Source organism: Notamacropus eugenii, chromosome 1 (assembly GCF_028372415.1).
Source record: "Notamacropus eugenii isolate mMacEug1 chromosome 1, mMacEug1.pri_v2, whole genome shotgun sequence".
Taxonomy (NCBI): Eukaryota; Metazoa; Chordata; class Mammalia; order Diprotodontia; family Macropodidae; genus Notamacropus; species Notamacropus eugenii.
Window position 1 is genome coordinate 265,927,114 of NC_092872.1, and position 20,509 is coordinate 265,947,622.

Here is a 20,509-nt window from a genome sequence, read left to right on the forward strand (position 1 = left end):
AAAGGGGGATGTACTAGATAGCTTTTGAGATCTCTCCTTCCTGCTCCATGTTCCTGTGATCCTAGCTGGAGTTGATGAGACATACACAGAAATAACTATCTAGTAGGCCCAGCAACTGATGATGCAAGCCCAGAACAGACTCTGATTGGATAAGATCCCAACAGCCGGGTACTCTGTAACACCAAAAAGAAACAAGACAAAAGAGGGAGGTGGCCACGGGAGGAAGCTTGCTCACTGGAAGCCAGAGCTTGCCAACCTTGAGGAGAGTTCTACTTCCCCCCAGGCAAACAGAGAAGTAGAGCTGCCCAGGCAAGGGTATGACCTGGGGTCTGGCACTCTCTCCCTGATGCCATGCTGCCTTCTTCCATCCTCCACAGGGTCTAGCTCAGAGCTAGTCACAAGGCAGATACTCAACAAATACTTATTGCACTGAAATGAATTGAGAGGGGGGAGAGAAAAGAGAAGAAAGGGAGGTATTGGGAAAGGGGAAAGAGAGATGAAGGCAACTGAATTAGGAAAGAGAAGGGGAAGGAATATTTGTAAGCATCGGTCTAACAGGTAATGCAGTTAGTGGACACACAGAAGAAGGTGGAACAAGGTACTGTGATAGTGGTAAGGTAAGGACAAGATTAAAAAAATAATTACTTCATAGGTTCCTTTGAGTCAGGCAGTGAGATTTCATAATTTAATAGGAAACGCCATGAATTTCCATTCAAATATCAATGTGGAGATCAATCTATCAGCAAGCATTTTTAAAGTGCCTACTACCATACCCAGGCACCATGTTAGGTGGTGCTGGGATATGAAAACAAAGATCAATCTTTACTCTCAAAGAGTTTAAATTCTAGGGATGTACTCCCCAGAGTGGCAAATATTAAATTATTTGGATGATTTCCTGTTTGTTTACTCTTATTAACAACTCCCCTCTGTTAACGTGAATAATTAAGAGGTGAGAAACAGCATAGCTTAATGGTCAGAGAGCTGGTACCAGAATCAGGAAGACCTGGGTTCACATTCTACCTCAGACTCATACTGTCTATGTCACTCCGAGCAACAATCACTTAATTTTATAGCCCCCCAGTCAGGCTCTAAATTGCTAGGTAGGTGTTAATCTTCATGAATTGAGAGGACTTTGCTACACCAATGAAATCAAAGGTCTTTTTAAGAAAAAAAAAATGAAAAGGGCGTGTATTAAGCACTTAATAAATGCTTGGTGACTGGCTCCACACTAAAATTAGTCTGTTTCAAAGGATTATAAAAAACTTGTTATAAATTTTGAAATCACCAAATCAATGAACACTATCAGTATTTCTTCATCCCCTTCCCTCCTATTCCTAGAGGATTTTTTTTCAACAGAGAGTTTATGGGTAATCTGATTCCTCTTATATATCCACAGGTTTTTGATACATTCAATAATTTGTACTTACCTGAATATTCCCTTAAGAACATGTTCAAGATGCAGGCAAATCCTGCAGAAATGAGAAAAGCAGAGGTGGTTTTCCGTCTCCCTGCCCTAGAAGAAAAAGCACACAAGGTCAGACGTGGCAGATGGCACACTTCACATGGCGGCTGCCTTCATTTCCATGGGTAAATAACGTCAGTGAATTCTTGGCCAAGCCTGGAGAACTTGGCTGAGCCAAGGAAAGCCGTCCATCAAGCTCATGGATCCTACTGCGTACCACCTGGACAAGATGCAAATAACTTAGACAGACAGAGGATTAAAATCCTTCCCCAAAAGAATTGGGGATGGATGCTCACAGCAAATTGGCCAGGGCTTCAAATCCTCGAGTCTCTTGATAAACTGTGAAACCTGCTTTTCAGGCAAACAAGAGCATCTCTTATCAAGCTTAAAATGTTGTTATCCAGGGACAAAAAGGAGGGAGACTGTGGGAAAGAGTTAGATTCAGAGCAAGAGGACCAGGGTGCGGATTTCACCTCTAGTCCTTATCACCTGTGTGATTTTGGCCAAATGAGTTAACTAGTCCAAGCCTCAGTTTCCTCATCTATTATATCCTTAACTTGTTTCCCGTCTCTGGACTTCAATTTCCTCTTCATTAAATCAGGAAATCAAACTAAATTATCTTTGGGATCCCTGCTAGTTCTTAATCCTATGGAAGTTTTAAAAGACAATGGGGAGTAGTGGAAAGAGTCTGGAATCTAGAATCATCTAGAACCTGTAAAGACCTTGGGGAGGCAGGGTGCTGTGTATAGGACAGTTTTAGTGCGAAGACCCCAGGTGTAGAGGTTGGAGGGCCTCGGTATTAATCCCAGCTTTTCACTTCTCTCCTGTTTGCTCTTAAAACAAACGAGGTAATTCCTTTGGCTTTTAGTTTCCTTTGTAAAGGAAGGGACCTGAGCTAGAAGAAGAAAGGACAGCCAAAATTCATGCTAAAGAAGACAATCTTTTCAAAGGCAAAGTGCTTTCACCAAATCCCAATCAGATCTCACTGAGACTTTGGTCTGGAAACAATATGTGTTCCCCACCATTTCACCCTGCACAGCTTAAATGCTGCAAAAGGAAGGAGTGGTCAGTTTCCAAGAAGCTTAATTTCACTAATTCCCAGAATTAACAAATGCTCCATGAGTCTGACACGTTCCAGAAGAGGGAAAGGGTATTCTAGAAACAAGTTGTCTTGTATGAAAGAAAAAATATAGTGTGGAGGGCATTTTTGCTCTTTTTTCCTGTTTGCTAATAGGAAGGCAAAACTGACTGATAATAATGAGCAAATAGTCTGACAAATGTTTTATTTATCTCTAATGTCCATAATTATTATTGTCTTACTATATACGGCACTCCTCTTCATAAACTCTATAGTTTGGATGACTCAACTTTTTATTGTCCCTCACACACAATCCTCCATCTCCTACCTCAATGCCTTTGCCCTTTCAGTCCCCATTCCTGGAATGAACTCCATCCTCACTTTAGAATCTATTTTCCTTAAAGTGATACTTCTCATATGATGCCCTTAAGTCCTCCAGTTTTCCAGTCCTCCTTCCCATTGTCCTGTTTCTATTTTGTATGTATTTATATGTGTATACATTGTCTCCCCTGGGAGATGGTAAATTCCTTCTAAAAGGAGGGCACTTTTTTTTCCTTGTGTCCCTAATTCCGAGCACAGAACTTAGAACACAGTAGGTGCTTAATGAATACTTAGTGATTGACACTGAATAAGAAGACATTCAAAGATCTGTAAAGCCCTGCGTATACATTATCTCATTCAAGCCTCACAACAACACTGTGAATGCTACAATTATGATGCCTGTGTTACAAAAGAGGAAACTGAGCCTGAGAGAGGTTAAGTGATTAGCCAAAGATCCCACAGCTAAAAAGTATCTGGTTGATGTTAGTGGCTGTGCAGGAAGTAAGAGTCAAAAGGTCTGTATTTAATTCTGGGCTCTGACAGTTGGACACTGACAAAATCACTCCATGAAGGAGGACCGAATTTGGAGTGAGGGGTCCTGGGTTAAAATCTGGACTCTTTGTCAGTCTCCTTGGACAGGTCACTCAACCTGTGTGTACTTTAGGTTCTTCTCCTCTAAAATGCAGAGATTGGATTAGATGATATCTAAAATCCCTTCTACCTTCAAATCTGGACTTCTGGAGGCTTTACCTGAATTCATTGAAAAAATACTGCCACTTGCATCCTGGCTTCATTTAAGAACTTTACCTTTAAGAATGAATCATTTCTAAATCTAGCATATGAAAAGTCTTGCAAATGACTCACCTTCTAAGTGGGCTAGCTCTCTGAGTGCCTTACAATCCTACATACACAAAGGAAGTCTATAACATCCCCTTGTTTGGTCAAAGTAAAGTTAATTTTCTCTCTGTTGACATGTCTTACATGAAGCCTTCCCTGATTCCTTGGATTTACTTATCTGTAGACATGGCAATCCCACCCCCACCTTGCTTAGACTAGAAGCTCCCACAGGGCAGGGGGTCTCACTTTATCTTGTATTCCTGTGCCTGACACACTTCCCTGCACATAGTAGGTACTTAATCTATGTTTCTTGGGATGAACTGATTTATAGCTTCCTGCGAACTGGGGAATGGGTTACTTGGAATAGGAAAATGCTCTGAGTTTCTCCAAAAGGGATTTCCAACAATTAATCATTTTTATAAAGCTATGAGAGAAAATCAGCCACTCAAAATAATACGTACCAGGGCTTCTCGATGAAATATATGCACAGAGGGCATGCTGGGACTTCCACCAGACCATACAAAGCTATATTCAGGTACAGATTTCCTTTGAGCTCACCAGCATTCAAAGTAAGGCCATAGTATACGAGGCTACACACATACCTGAAAACACACATTAATGTTAATATCAATTTAGTATTGGTTTAATATCAATTTAATATTGGTCACATTTTCCATGTTGAATCTGAAATACATTCTCTTTTTTGTTACTGTATCACCCTGTTGGTTCACCCTGGGCTCACGGTCCACTAAGCCCTCCAGATCTTTTTCAGATGAATGGCTATTTAGCTAGCCTCCTCTACCTTGCAATTATGAAATTGGCTTTTTATATCCTAAGATAAGACCTTGCATGTGTCCCAATTAAATATTATCTTAGCAGAGTCAGCCCAACATTCTAGCCTGCTGAGGTCTTTTTGAATTCTGATGTTATCATCCAATGTCTTAGCCAGCCCTCCCCACGTTTAGACATCTGAAACTTGGTAAGTATGCCACAAATGCCTTCATCCCACAGTCATGACAAAAACACTAGGCAGCACCAAACCAAGCATGAGTCACTGCAGCTCCCCTTCCAAGCCAAACTTGAACTACTCGTTGGCCATGGTCATGCAACCAGTTCCAAGTTCATCAAACTATGCCCTCTTACAGTCCACACTCGTCCATCTTTTCCTCAAGGCTAGCATGAAAGACTTTGCCAAACACATAATTCATTCTATATCTGATCTGCTGAGTTAGTAACACTATCAAAAAAGGAAACAAGGTTTGTCTTCTCTTAATGAAGCTGATTCTTTGTGATTGCTGCTTCCTTTTCTTGATTAATGTTCACCAACCATGCCTTTAACAATATACTCTAGAATTTTCCCAGGAAGAGAAGTCAAGCTCACTGGCCTGTAGTCTGCATGTTCTAATTTCTTCCCTTTGTTGAAAATCAAGGCCATTGCCTAGGACCTGTCCTCTTCCCTAAGATCTTCCAAAGACCATTGACGTTTTCTCAACAATCACACCTTTCAGTTCTGTTGGTACCCAAGGACACAGCTTATCTGGGGCAAGTGGCTTTAACTTAGCAACTTTAACTGCCTAGTGTTTGTCACATAGTAGGTATTTAACAAATGTTGATGAGTTGCTTGATTGTTCAAGTGTAGATAACTGCTCCCTTATTATTGCCTTACTTATCTTGGGCATCAACTCCCATGAGCCACTCTGGTTCTAGTCTTTCCAGGCCAAAGGTCTTTTTACTTAGCAGAGAAGATAGAAGGAAAATCAGAGTTGAGCATCTCTCTCATCAATTACCATCATCCTCTCCATCCCAAGCAATAAGAGTTGTTTTCACTGGGATGTTCTTCTTTCCCTCCAACATAGCTTTCAAAAAAAAACAAAACACCTTTGTTTTTATCCTTGGATTTCCTTGTCATCCTAAGCTCATTCTAACTGCTAGTACTCCTGGTTCTATTTTTTACAGCTGGGGCAGACCAGTGGGACAGTGGAGAGTGAGATGGATTTAGAATTAGGAAGACGTGAATTCAAGTCCTGCCTCAGATAGTCATCAACCACACGACCTTGGGTAAGTCATTTAGCCTCTCTCAGCCTCAGTTTCCACATTTATAAAGGATGACTTTGTTTAAGTAGGGATAATAATAGCACCTACCTCACATGATTATTATGAGGATTAAGTGAGATAACATTTGCAAAATATTTTACAAGCCTTAAAGTACTATACAAATGCTAGCTATTATCATTGGCATGCCAGGTCATATTTAACCTCAGGGAAAACTCCATTCCACTTCTGTAAAAGGAGAATAATTAATAATAACAATAACAACAACATATACTATCTACCTCAAAGGGTTTTATTGAAGAAAGTTCTTTGGAAACTCAAGTGATGTAAGAATGTGAGTTGCCATCTTTCCCCTTCCCTTTAGCCTAGCCTGATTGCCCCAGTATCCAAAGGACTTGATGCTTGAGCACTCCAGACACTGAAAGGAACAGAGAGGAAGAGGAAAAACAGTGATAAGTACTTAGAATGAATTAATAACACAAAGAAATAGGACAGGAATGTCCTACTTATCCAGAACCCATCTCTTGATCTCTCAAAGAGCAACTGAAAAACATGGGGAAAGCAAAGAAGTCTCTAAGATGCCCAAATGGATATGTATGACAAAGGAACGCTAGATTCAGAATAAAAAGATCCAGTTTCAAAACCTGATTTGCCCATTTGCTTACCTATGTGACTTTGGGCAATTCACTTCATAGATCCCTCTACCCAAGCCTCAGTTTTCTCTTCTGCAAAGTGAGGGAGTAGAACTAGATGATTTCTAAGGTCTCTTGCATCTCTAAATTCTACACTAAGTCTATACATTGTACTTCGAAAAGAGAATATCATTCAGAGCCTATTAACCCTTATTTTAAGCACAAATCTAACAAGCTTGGTTTCTCAGCATATTGGATTTTCAAAGCAGCCAATTAGGAAAGTTCAGGAGCGTGCTGCTGGAGGCTGGAACTTTGAAAGCTGTAAGAAATGATACACAGGAGTAAAGGAGGGGGCAGAAAAAGTATAAAAATCCAAAAACAACTCAAAAAGCATAGCCATCTTAGATCATCTAGTTTGAGGGTAAATATTCCTACTGAGAAATGATTGAATGAATGAACATTTACAAAATGCTTACTATGTGCTGTGCACTGTCTTAAACAATGGGGATGTTATTGTTTTTTCTAGCTCAGTATGATAGTTTTTTGGTAGTTTGGTGGCATTGAATAGATAGACTGATTAGGTAAAATTGTCATTTTTACTGTGTTAGCTTTATCTATTCATGAACAATAAATATTACTTCATTTAAAAAATAATAAACACTGGGGATGCACATTTTTTAAATGAGACAGTCCCTGCTGTCAAGGAGCTTATATTCTAAAGGAGGAGACAACATATATACAAGAGTGCAGGTGCAATGTAGATGGCAAAGTCCAGTATCCCTTAAGGAGGTGGAAGATGAGAAGGCTTGGCGGTCTTGAGGGTACACCAGCAGAGAGACCCACAGTAGTATGTAAGGGTCTGGAGAGCATATCACTGGCACAGCAAATAGTGCTGAGCCCAGAGTCCAGAAAATCTGAGTTCAAATCTCACCTCAAACACTAACTCTGTGATCCTGGGCAAGTCACTTGCCTCTATTTGCCTCTGTTTGTTCAACGGTAAATTAAGGACAATAGCACCCACTTTTCAGGGTTGTTGCGAGGATCAAATTAGATAATATTTGTAAAAAGTGCTTAGCACAGTGCCTAGCATGGAATAGCACCACACAGTATTTATTCCCTACCTTATTCCCACATCAGGAGGGCAAATGGCCTTAGAATGTAGCAGTAGCTCAGATGAGAAGCTGAGACTGCAAGATTAAGTGATTTGCTCACCGTCACAGAGTCTAAGCCAGGACTCAATGCTGCATCTCTTGACCCTTAACCTAAAACTCTTTCTCCTACATCACAGTGATAGCTCAAAATCCTCATTATAAACATCAGTCTGCCTCATCAAGGCAGCTGGGTGGACTATCTATGGGCATGCCCTTCTCCCTCGTCTTCCCTTTCTATGTATCCCTACTCCCCCTATTTCTAGATGGAGTCCAGGCAATTAGGTTGGGAAAATAACAGGGTAACTCACCATGGGGAGGAGCCAGGAGTCTCCAAAAAGAGTTTATGCCAGAAAAACCAGGCATCCCTATATTTTCCAGATAGGGATAATCTACTTCATACACACACACACACACACACACACACACACACACACACACACACACACACACACACACACACACACACACTGACACTCACACCAGACAAATCTTGTTCCTTTAGCCACGGAAATTTTTCAGGACTGCTCTGGTTATACCTTCAAAATCACTGATTCACTCACTAAGGCAGCATCCTTCAAGGGCAGGGAGGAGAGATTGTTTTATAAAGCTGACCAGTGAATACCCTGAGTGGATAGTCATTGTTTCTATTAGTAGCTATTTATTCTCAAGATTATCCACAAATCTAAGAATATATGTGAACATCACTTTAAATCCTCATAAACTTAGGCTAAGGGAAAGATTTGAAATGGGCTGAAATTGATCCTAAGAAAAGCTGAAGCCCTCTGGCTCTGTCCCTATGGAACAAATGATTTCCTCTTTGAAACTTTTAATTCATGGCATCAAATTCACACCCTCCTTTTATACCTACTATGCCCAGTGAAGGAACAACTAGGTGTCATAGTGGATAGAGCACTGGGCCTGGAGTCAGCAAGACCTGAGTTTAAATCTGGCCACAGATACTTACTAGCTGTGCGACCCTGGGCAAGTCACTTAACTTTGCCTCAGTTTTCTCATCTGTAAATTGAGCTGGAAAAGGAAATGGCAAACCACTTTGCCAAGAAACCCCAAATGGGGTCATGAAGAGTTGGATACAGCTGAAAACAACAACAAATAACAAGGCGAATCTAAATAACTTTAAAACGAAAAGAATCACAATTGTTCAGGAACTCCTAAGAATCTCCATCAAGCTAGATATCGTAAAGAGGAAATCGTAGCATGGGATGGAGAGGGCTTCAAGCACAAGATGAGGGACGTGGCCAGGCATCTTTCCTTCTCCTCCTTCTCTCTCTCCTTCCCTATCCCTGCCAAAAGCAGAATATTTAGTATCATCTCGACTTCCCCTCATTAGGGTTCTGTGTTGACTTCTATATAACTTTCCCCGTTCTTCACCTCCATTCATTCATTGATTCACCTAATACCACAATGCTTTGTGTGGAGCATTATGGTAAGCAATGATGAAGATATAAAGAAAGTCCCTGCCTTGTAGGAATTTACAATCTACTAGAGTTCTTGTTGGTAAAGAGCAATGGAATTGAAGGCCAGCTAGGACCTGAATTCAAATTCAGTTTATGTGACCCTGGGCAAGTCACTTAACCCTGGTTATTTAAAAAAAATAATAAAATAATTATTTCTATAACTGTGTTGACATTCATGGGTTTTAGAAATAAAATGGAACTTTTTACATTTTACAGAAAAGGAAACTGAAACTAAGGGAAAAGATATGATTTGCCCAAGATCACATAGACCGTAAAGAGTGGATCTGGGATTTAAAACCAGGTCCTTTGATGCCCAATCCAGCACTCCATTTGCTCCCTCCTCATTTATCCTAATAGGCAGCATTTATATTTCACAAGCTGAATAAGGACATATTTTCAAGAAATTTTTTTGTGGTATTAGCACTGTTAATCCAGGAACAAAATCTGGTTTAAGCTCACAGACCACTATTTTGCACAATTCAAGAAACTACTTGTTGAATGAATAATTGGATGAATGAATGAATGAAATAATTCACTTAGTAGCTATTATGCCCAGGGAACTGTAGAAAGTCCAACAACAGAGGCCATCAAAGGCCTGTTTTAATGAACTCTCTAGTTGTTATTTCCCACTTGGATGCCCCTTGCCCTTGTCCTGGCCTTAGCTATAACATGGTGCTTTGTACAGAGTAGTTACTTAATGAATTTTTTAGCTTCAGTTCAACAAGTGATGATTAAATATATGTAAGATGTATTTGATATACACATAAGATATATTTATGATAAATATATATATAAAACTATACACAAGACCCCATGCAAGGTTCCGAGGGACAACAATGAAATAGGCCCTTCCCTCAAGGAGCTTCCGTTCCCTAGGGATGGGAGGAGAGAGGGAAGACAGAAAAGGGGACAATAATATATACAAAGAAAAGCAAGCACAGCCTCCAACCAAAGTAATTTCAAAGACAAATGCTAATAATTTCAAGGATCTGGGAAAATTTAGCCCCTTACACATACCTCTGAGTTGGGAGAGACTCAGAAGCTCTGCAGGTCAACCCACACCTGAACAAAAATCCCCCTTATAACATTCCCTGATAATAATTATTATAAATAGCATAATATGGTACTTCCTGGTGTACAAAGGTTCTTATTTTGATCACCACAATTATCTTGAGAGGTAAGTAATATTATTATCCTTATTTTGCCAAATGAGGAAACTGAAGCAGACCAAGGTTTTTACGACTTTGCCTAGGGTTACACAACTATGTCTTAGGCTGGATTTGAACTCACATCTTCCTGACCCCAGTTCCAGAACTCTATCCACGGAGCCACCAGCTGCTTCTAGAACATCTAATCTTTGCTTAAAAGATTTACAGCGAAAGAGAATCTAATAGAATTGAGACTAATGCCATCAGTAGACGATTGCCCTATATTTAACCATACTTATAATTATGTTCTTCGGTCTTGTCCCAAGGGAAGTCCTATGAGCAGTAAATAAGTGGTATTTGTAAGTCAGCCCTTAGCTCAATGCCTGGCACATAGTGGGAGCTTACTAGATGCTTACTGACTGATTGACTATTCCAATATACCTCAGAGGATTGCTGTCAGGAAAGCATTTCGTAAACCTTTGAGAACTTGATAGATGAGAATAAGGAAACTGGACAATACATTCAAGAATCCCAAATCACTTTCTACTGCCAAAGCCCACCTTTTTTAACACTGGTATTCTTGAGGATATTATATGGCTATGAATCCTTAGGGATCCCTTATAGACTCCTAAGTATCCCTTAAAAGAAGGTATACACACACACACACACACACACACACACACACACACACACACACACACACACACACACACACACACACACACACACACACTGGCTCATCTGTTTTCCAAGCATAGATGGTGTGGGGATCCAAAAGTTACAGTCATTAGCACAGCGCTCATCACATTGTAAGTGCTTAATACATGCCTGTTAATTGGCTGATTGAATGGTGCCCATGGGAGCTTCTCAGAGTGAGGTTTATCTTCAGTAGTGCCCATGACCTAGCTGGGCATCCATTCCGGATAAGACAAGCCAATATATCATCCACTATACCCTTTGCTTCAAAGTGAGTGAGCAAAAACTCCAAGGCCTAGCGTTCATTTACGTCTCCACTCAAAATAGCCCAGCCTTGAAAGAAGGCCAGAGGCTGTAGTCTTGTTTACATCCCTAAAGGGACCAGTGAAAAATCTCTAAGCAAAGCAGGTTACTATAAAAAGTATGAAAAGAAGAGATGGGCCCTCTGTGAGAAACTGGGACAAAGCTAGCAGTCTCTTCTCTGAACCTTGTGATCTGACAAAATTGATGTTTACAGATGTCAGCAGAATGGACACTCCCTGAGGACAAGGCAGTATGGTGTAGTGGATAAAAGGTGGCTTTGGAGTGAGGAAGACCCAGTTCAAGAACTGCCTCTGAAATGTGCTAGTTGTGTGCCTTTGGACTAATCACATCATCTCTCAGTGTCTAACCCAACTTTCCAAGAAAATCAGTTTTAGAGGCATTCCTAAACTACGTCAGTGGAAGACGTCTCCACACTAGGGATTTCCTACGGTGATGGAATCATAGAATGGAAAAAAATATTTTATCATTTAGATCCAGAAACAATCAACCAATGAGATCACTTTTTATTGAAAACCCTCTTTCTAACTATGTGTCCAAAGGGCAAATGGTTGGCCCCTTCTTCAAGTTTGACCAAGTCAGCCTCTCTGAGTCGGGCCCACAGCCCTCTCCCACTCACTTACCAAACATACATCAGGATGATGGTCCTCCGGCGCAGGACTGGGTGTGTCACAAGGTTGAGGACACCAGGTGCTGAGTCTTGGATTTTCCCTGACCCTCCAAGTGGTTTTAATTTTATCTTCAGACTCTCTTTGCCATTACCACAAGCTATGTAGTGCATTATGACCTCTGCTTTCTCCACAGACCCTTGGGAATGCAGCCACCTTGGTGATTCAGGGAGCAGACTGCCAGAAAAAAAAAAAGGACAAGACCATGAAAACTCATTCCAGCCAGACACAATATCCTCAGAGCCTCCCTTTTCTCCTTCACAAATCAGTTAGAGGCATAAACTTATAAGGTCATCATGCCTGCATTTTTCAGGCCTGGAGAACAGAGGGAGGGCTCAGCTGGTTTCCAGAGCTAGGAGAATAATCAGCTATTTCCGATTTCAAGGCAGTGCTAAGCAATTGAAATAGCTTGTCTGAACCACTGTTTCCAAATCAAGCCAATCATCAAGGTTGCTTGGGCTTTCTGCTCTATCATGGGAAAATAAACGAGCCCCCATAGCATTCGAGCTCACTGCCAGATCTGGAAACCCAGCAACAAGATACAAAGAGGACCCTGCCTGGTAACCCGGGAAGTTTCCATTGCTAACAGTTCATCCTGAGTTTTGCCCTCCAGGGCCATTCATAAACAAGGCTTCTCTATCTCAATCTTGTAAAGGGGTCTCAGTTGTTATGGGGTCTTTGCTTCAAGATCCCGGGATAAGAGCTAAAAGAGAAAGAAACTTCAGAGTCATCTAGTCAATCAATCAACGTTTATTAAGAGCTTACCAGGCACTGTGCTAACCCTTTCACTTGACCAAGGAGGAAACGAGCCCAAGGTCACACAGGCGGGAAGCAAGAGGCAGCCTTTGCAGCCAGGCTCTCTGCTGCTGGAGAGAGGGGCTTTCCCCCATTCTTTAAGCTCAAGGGCAAAGGTCTTGTCCTATCTTAATTTTGTAACCCTACACTAGCATTTTCTTCAGCAAAAAGACCTCGGATGTCCTCCAATATGGAAAAGGTATCCAAGTAGGAAAAGTATCATGGCAAATGCATGGGTGGCTGAACTTGGAGAATGGAAAAATCTGGGTTCAAACCCTCCCTCTGCCATAGGCTATGGGATTCTAGCAAAATCACTTAACCTTTTAGTGCCCGAGGCAATTATCTAAGACCACTAACTGCAAAGAAGATGTTAATAGAAGGAATTTGCTCACCAAAAGTTCTCAATTATATTGAAGGTCCAGTTGAAAAAAAATGGAACATAAAGTGGGGAATCTGACTCCCAGGCAGGCAGCATTCTTAGTGCAGTGGAAAGAGGACCAGAGTTCAGACCCATCTCTATGACTTCCTATCTTGGGTAAGTCACTTAACCTCTGTGCCTCAGTTTCCTCATCTATAAAATGAGAGTATTGGGCTAGATGACTCAGAAATCATTTCTTAGATCTTTAAGCTCCTTGAGGGCAGGGACTATCTTTTGTCCCTTTTTATATCCCCAGCACTTGGCACCTGTGCCAGGTGTGTGGCAGGCACTCAATAAGCATTTATTGACTGATTAACTGTGATCCTGTGACTTTGGAGGAACAGTCATTCATTGGTGGCCTTTTAGTTCAGTTTTCTCAGAGTGGGAGAGGAGGAGGCATAAAGAACTCTGTTCTTTATGTTATGTTATGTTCTGTACGTTATGAACCCAAAGGTTTGTGTTCAAATCCTGCCCCTAGTACATGTGTGATCTTGGGCAAATCACTTAACCTTTCTGATCCTTAGGTTCTTCCTCTGTCAAATGAGGTGGTTGGACTAACTGGTCTCTGAGGTGCCTTCCAAATCTAAACCTATGATCCCATAGTGCTGAGAAGAGGTAAAGGCAAAGAAGCTTTACATATGGAACTGGTCCCCCATTTCCATGCTCTCCTTGAATCCACAGGCTCCTGGGGAAAGGCTAGGAATGGGACCAATGGAGGAAACCACATTAAAAGTTTCTGAAATTCCCAGGGATCTTTAGAGTAGATATCCCCATGACTGTCAAAGGCCTCTTCTAGAGTGAATCTAAATATTATTTATTATAAATTTATAATTTGTTTTATTTGCATCCCAACTAGAACAATTCTGCAATTCTGTCTCACAAATAGTGCTCCTGGATGTCAGGTGCCCACCTTTGGGGCAAGGGGAAATTTTGACTATCTAAGAAGCAAGGGCAAGGATGATTCCTGTCATTCCCTACCTTCATTCCTACTCAAGTGCTGCAGAATGTAGCTGGAAAAAATCCTGAAACCATGCTGCTCAAGTCCACTACAAATTTATGTTATACCATCTCCACTAGGCACTCACTGAAGCAAAGCAGCCTTTTTAATAATCCCCTAGTTAATTCCCCATTACACTCATCACAGCATCTTGGCCAAACCCTTCCCACCATCACTTCTGATGAGAACTTTGCCACAAAACTGAGGCTGTTTGCCAAGAGCTCCCTCTTATCTCTTTTTCCCTTTCACACATCACTTAGGTGCCCTCTTACACTATCTCCTCCTTCACCTTTGTCTCTCATGAACAGATGACCCTTCTCATCAATGCTAGTCCTTCTACATATCCAAGTGATCCCATCCCCTCCCATCTTCTCGAGCAGACTCCCCTCTATCAGCTCTACTCTCTCACCCATCTTCAGTCTCTACCTTTTAACTGGTTGCTTCCCTTCAACACAGAAGCATGACCATGGCCCACAACCTCAAAAAACCTTTACTTGATCCATCCATCCCTTTTAACTACCATCATATATCTCTCCTCACATTTGTGGCTAACTTCCCTGAGAAAGCTGTTTACATCAGTGTCTCTACCTCTCTCACTCTCTTTTAACTCTCTGCATTCTCAACATTCAATTGAAACTGCTCTCTCCAAATTCCCAATGGTCTCTTAATTAACAAATCTACTGACCTTTTCTCAATCTTTATTCCTCTTGACTTTGGACACTGTTGATCACTCTCTTCTCCTTGCTACCCTCTTCTTTTTAGGCTTTTGTGAAACTGTTCTCTCCAGGTTGTCCTACCTGTCAGACCTTTCCTCAATCTCCTTTGCTAGCTCTTCATCCAGGTCTTGCTCACTAACTGTGGGCATACCCTGTGCTCCCTACTCTGTCCTGGACACTATTCTCTCCTCCCCCTTTAGTATTTCCCTCGGTGATCTCATCAGTTCCTATAGATTCAATTATCATCACTATGCTGATGATTTGCATACCTACTTAATCAATTCTATCTGGATCGCCAGTCTCTTATCTCCAATTGCTTCTAAGACATCTAGAACTGGATGTCCAATAGACATCTTAAACTCAACTTGTCCAACATGGAACTCATTCTCTTCTCCACAAAGCTATCCTCTCTCCCTAATTTTCCTGTCACTGTCAAGGGCATCACTTGCCATCTTCCTGAACACCCAGACCCAAAACCTAGGTATCATCCTTGATTCTTCATTGTCTTTTATTTCCCATATCCAATCTGTTTCTAAGGATGCCTCCTTCTATCTTTGTAATGTCTCTCAGATATGCCACTCTTCTCTCCACAGCCACTGTCCTGGTCCAGGTCCTTATCACCGGCTACCTGGACTGTGGCAATAGCTTGCTAATTGGTCTGTCTGCCTCAAGCTCCTTTCTACACCCTCCGTTCAACTGTCAAGTCAATCTTTCTAAAGTTGAGGTCTGACTGTATAGCTCCCGAGTCAATACATTTTATTGGCTCCCTACTGCCTCCAGGATCAAATATAAAATCCTCCTTCTTGGCATCCAAAGCTCTTAATAACCTGCACCCCCATTTTCCAGTCTTTTATGCCTGGTTTATTCCCGCATATCATTCCATCCAGTGACTGGCCTCCTGGCTGTTCCTCTCCTAGGACACTCCATCTTCTCACTCTGGGAATTTCCATTGGCCGTCCCATGCCAGGAACACTCTCCATCCTTGTCTCTACCTCCCAGCTCCCCTGGCTTGCTTCACAACCCAATTAAAGTCTGCCCCTCAATGCTAGTTCCTTCCTTCTCTTGCTTATCTCCAATTTATCCTGTTGATAGCTTCTTTTTTGCATATTGCTCTCTGCCTCTTGTCTCATTCATTAGACTGTGAATCAGAAGATATAGGGTTATACTTTGGCTTCTTCCTTAAAAAGCCTTCCAACAACTTACTAGGAAAGGAGAAAGAAGAAAGCCCCAGGAGAATTTGAGACGAAAGCCAAGGTGCGCCAGTCCCTGATGCAGTACCCTAACATGGCATAGAATGCGATACCAACTGCGAAGGTCATGTGGGCCAATGAACCTGAAAATGAAATAAAATGAAAACAATGAAGCCCAAGCTTATCTTAAAATACTGGAGGAAAGCTATGTGAAGAGGCAGGAAGGCCTATGTGTGAAAACAAAAAACACAAAACAAAGCAAACACCCATCAATCGGAGAATGGCTGAACAAATTTTGGCACATGAATGTAATGGGATTGAATTGCGCCTTGAAAGCAATACAACATAAAACATTGGGCAGGATAACCTTTGCTGTCTCTTCCAGCTCTGAATCTAGAATGGCCTGAGTTCAGAGAAGTGTAGGAAGGCCTGTATGAACTGATATAGACTACCATCAATGAGAATAATCTCAGCCAAACTCTACAAAATTGTGAGGACTAGACTCAGACCGTGGGAACAGACACCCTTCCTTCCTTCTTCTCATACATAGTGGCTGCGTCACCCTAGGATAGCCATCCAGTGTCTCAGAATCGCTGGGAGGATGATAATACCAAGATTTTACATTGTAAAGCAGTTACTGATTTGTGCCTGTAAGGCCAGATTCTTCACCAGAACTTTGCTAGACCAATGGAATCAAAGGTCTAATAAAAAAAAGTCAAGAACTGGCTTCATACTAATGAAATCATAATGAGGTTTTTTTTTTTGGCCAGGAGCCAGAAACAGCAGATGCAGAATGAGACAGAGAGAGAAAGAGAGAGAGAGAGAGAGAGAGAGAGAGAGAGAGAGAGAGAGAGAGAGAGAGAGAGAGAGAGAGAATTTATTAAGCATTTATTATGGGTCAAACACTATCAGACACAAGCTATACTGATTACATCTGCTTAACTATTTTTTTTCTATGTTGTAAAGAAAGTTCAATGGGTGAGGGGGAGGGTATAACAGCGAAAGTATATGATGTTTATAAAAGGCACCAATAAAACAAAAAAGAAAATATAAGGATTAAAATATAATCAGAAATAAATGACTTTTAAACTAGGTATAATTATTTGGGGAGGAATAGATTTATGAGGTCATAGTTGAGAGTGTCCTTAGGGATGAATCTAATACAATGCCTTCATTTTGCGGATGAGGAAACTGAGGCTAGGGGAAGTTAAGGGGCTTACTCAAGCTCACAGCGGGTTCCTGCCATGGTCACGCAGCCTACGTCCTTGGATGAAAGCACCCAGAGCCTAGCACAGGACTAGCACACAGCAGGGGTTTAATCAGTGTTCACTGAACTGAATTGCTTAAAGGCAGCATCTACAAAGTCCACTTATGGCCCAAGACAAGTCTCTTCCTCTCTAAGATGGGGATTGTTACAAATGCCTGTTTTGACCTCATGGGGATCACGGGAGAATAAATGTCTGCACCCTTGCTCGGAGGCCATTCATCAACCCTCAATATGATTTATTCTCTATACACGAAACCCAGAAATCAGCCATGCCCTACAGCTTTTCTTAGGGGAAGCCAGGAGGATTTGATTTGGGGCTTTTATTGTTCTAGATTTTATGAGCGTCATGGGATATTAATTTGCGGCTCTGTGGGAGGTTCGGGCAGAGAGAAGGGTAAAGAACTCAGAGCAGGGAGAGCCACGTGGGCAAGAAGAGGAGGAAAGAAAGGACACCTCAATTACCTTGCAAGGTTATTAGCCTGGCCAGAAGCATTAACTCAGCGGAAGGATGCTTTAAATTAACTGTTGAAGACAAGCCATCCGCTGAAAAAAAAAAAAGCTCCCTTCCCAGGCCAGAGCAAACCAGCACTCTGTAGAGAGGGATTAAGCAAGAGAAATCAATCATGTGCGTCATTAAAAAGAAATGAAGCCTGTGCTATCCCAAAGAGCAAAATGGCTCCATGATTGAAAAGAAAGAGGATGTATTATTAGCTCAGCAGGCAAGAGCTCATTGTCAGGGAGGAAATATGGGGCTCTCTAAGGGGCAAGGGTTTGGAGCAAGGCTTTTTCCCCCTTCATAACAGTTAGCATTTATATGGTGCATCAGAGTTTCCAAATATCTTACCTCATCAGATTCTTACGATGACCCTGTGAGATAGGTCCCCATTTGACAGATGAGGAAACTGAGGCTGAAAGAAGGTAAATGAATGACCTAGGCAGGATTCTAACTAAGTCTTGTTGAATCCAGGTCCTACTGGCTATCGATGGCTCTGCCCATAAAAAGATGCTGAGCCTGAGGTTTCTGAGTCCTTGCCCCAAGCCTCCTGAGGACCACTTCCTGATTATCTTCAGCCTCAGCATCTATAACAGAGGGAGGGCTGTGTCCTGAGCCACATACCTCACATCTTGCACTTTCAGACTTAGACCGAAATTAAAAGTGGTATCTTTTCAGAGCTCTGCTTTGGGGGCAAAAACCTCCCTGTGGTGTGGAGACAACCCATAGCTCTCCAAGGCAAGGCCTGTAAAGTGTACACTGTCCTAGGTGCTCCCACACTGAGTCACAGACAGAAGGTCGTTTTATCCAAGGACTAGCTCAGGTACATGCACAGCCTCATCTCCAGCAGACTGGTGACCTTCTGTGAATGAATTTATCAGCTTCATCACTCACAAAGACCATTGACTAAGGTACTGAGGATGGATCTGCATGGGTGGGGTGAACTCTTTCAGCTCTGTCCAGGAAGCATTGATTAGTTGCCTACTGGGAGCTGGCTTCAGGTTCTGCCTCTTACATTCTCATAAACATCCTAAGGCCTTCTTTTCCTCCCTCTCATTCTATCTTTCTCCATTTTCCTTTAGTCCTCCCAGGATGTCCCCTGAAATCAGTCTTCAATCACTTCTGTTCATATAATAGATAGCATGCTGGGCCTGGAGTCAGTCTGGGGTTCAAATTCTACCTCAGACATTTACTAACCTTGAGGCCCTGGCCAAGTCATCTGACCTCTCTGAGTTTGCTTTCTTAGTTTATGTGATGAGAATAATGATGCCAGCTCTTACATGGACTTGTTGTAAGGGTCACATGAGATAATACATTTAGAATGCTTTGCAGACCTTAAAGTCTATCAGTGTTAGCTATAGTGTCAGCTGACCTTCAAAATCTACTCCCTCTGATAGGTTCTTATTATTTGAGCATCTTGGGAGTGCTGATGGATGCACCATTCATTCAGGTGGTCTCTCCTTCCAGGCATCCACATCCTCCAGAATCGTTTTTTTCTGTCATGCCTTTGGGTGCAAGTCTGCTTATGTCCTGGATTCAGAAGTACTCTCAGGACGATATTCTTGATTTGTAAAGCTGAATAAAAATCCATCTTTAGCTTCTCTCCAATGAAGGAATGAATAAGTGAATGAATGAATAAACGAAAAAGCCTTCCTTGAGCACTTAAAAATAAAAAAGCAAAATAGTTCCTGATTTCAAGGCACTAACCTCCTACTAAGGGAAGACAGTACATGGAAGGGAGCCTGGCCAAAGAGACTCGGTTTGGCTGAGGAAATCATAGGATCTGTGAGGAGAGTCATGGAGGGATTGCTTGATAGGTCCTACCATCCAGCTAATCAATAAAGGTGACACTGAATCTCCTTTATCTTTCTTACCTGTGAGTGCCCAAAATGATTTCCCTACATATTCTTGCATCAAGACAAAAGATACTAAAGCTGTTCCACCATTCATAACTCCAACACCAAGGCGTGACATCGCAAAGATTCGATAACTTGGAGCAAATGCTGAGATATAGCCCAAAATGACATCAAAAAAGAGACCTGAAAAAACAAAAAAAATCCCCATATAGTATACATATCTGGCTAGATAGCACCGCCCAGAAAACTAACACAATACAGGGTAAGTATTTGATTAAATAATGTATTATCATCTCCATTTTAAAGATGAGGAAATCAAGAGTGAGAGATTGAATGATTTGCCTGTGATCACACTGATTAAGAGCTAGAAGGGACTTCAGCTGCATCCGAATCAACTTTTTCATTTTATAGTTGAAAAAACCATGGGACGACTGAGGATAGAAAAAAAAAACTAACTTTTCCTTCCCTCAGGGAGCTTATATTCTACAGAAAGTTGCCAGTCTTACCTCTTAATTCACTAGGTGACACAGCATCACAGGTAAAACTAGGATGTCATGGTGCTATAAGATGACTATCTCAAGGGCATGATGATGGATCCATAGATTTAGAGTTTAAAGGGATCTTAGAGGTCATTTAATTCAACCTTTAACTTTACAGATGAGGAAACTGAGGCAGAAAGGCAAATTGACTTGTCCTAGATCACATGGGCAGGAAGAGTCAGAGCTGGGATCTGAATCCAGGACCTCTCACTCTAGATCCAACACTCTCCCCCTTCTCTCTGAGATTCTTTTTAGGGCCTTCAGTCTCTCCTATTATCTCCTAATTCTTGTTCAGTTGGCTTCAGAAAATCTCCTTTCTTCTCCTCTCTATTCCATGGATGAGCCCCACCCCCCTGCCCCAAACAACCCTAATTGTGGCTGATAAGCAGAAAAGTTG

At 41.7% G+C, this 20,509-nt stretch overlaps 1 protein-coding gene across 6 annotated transcripts in view; it reads right to left on the reverse strand.

Moving 5' to 3' along the window:
* The window catches only part of LOC140517508 (solute carrier family 22 member 15-like), a 229,343-nt gene that overhangs the window by 165,714 nt on the left and 43,120 nt on the right, over window positions 1-20,509 (reverse strand). For all 6 annotated transcript variants that reach the window (XR_011971612.1, XR_011971613.1, XM_072628843.1 and 3 more), the window contains 5 exons: window positions 19,592-19,756; window positions 15,971-16,100; window positions 11,797-12,018; window positions 4,160-4,300; window positions 1,428-1,513 (listed from right to left, as the gene is read on the reverse strand). Coding sequence is in view for 4 of the 6 variants with exons in the window: in XM_072628843.1 (XP_072484944.1) it covers window positions 1,428-1,513; window positions 4,160-4,300; window positions 11,797-12,018; window positions 15,971-16,100; window positions 19,592-19,756 (744 nt within the window). In the remaining 2 variants the exon portion in view is untranslated. The remainder of the gene's footprint in view (window positions 1-1,427; window positions 1,514-4,159; window positions 4,301-11,796; window positions 12,019-15,970; window positions 16,101-19,591; window positions 19,757-20,509) is intronic.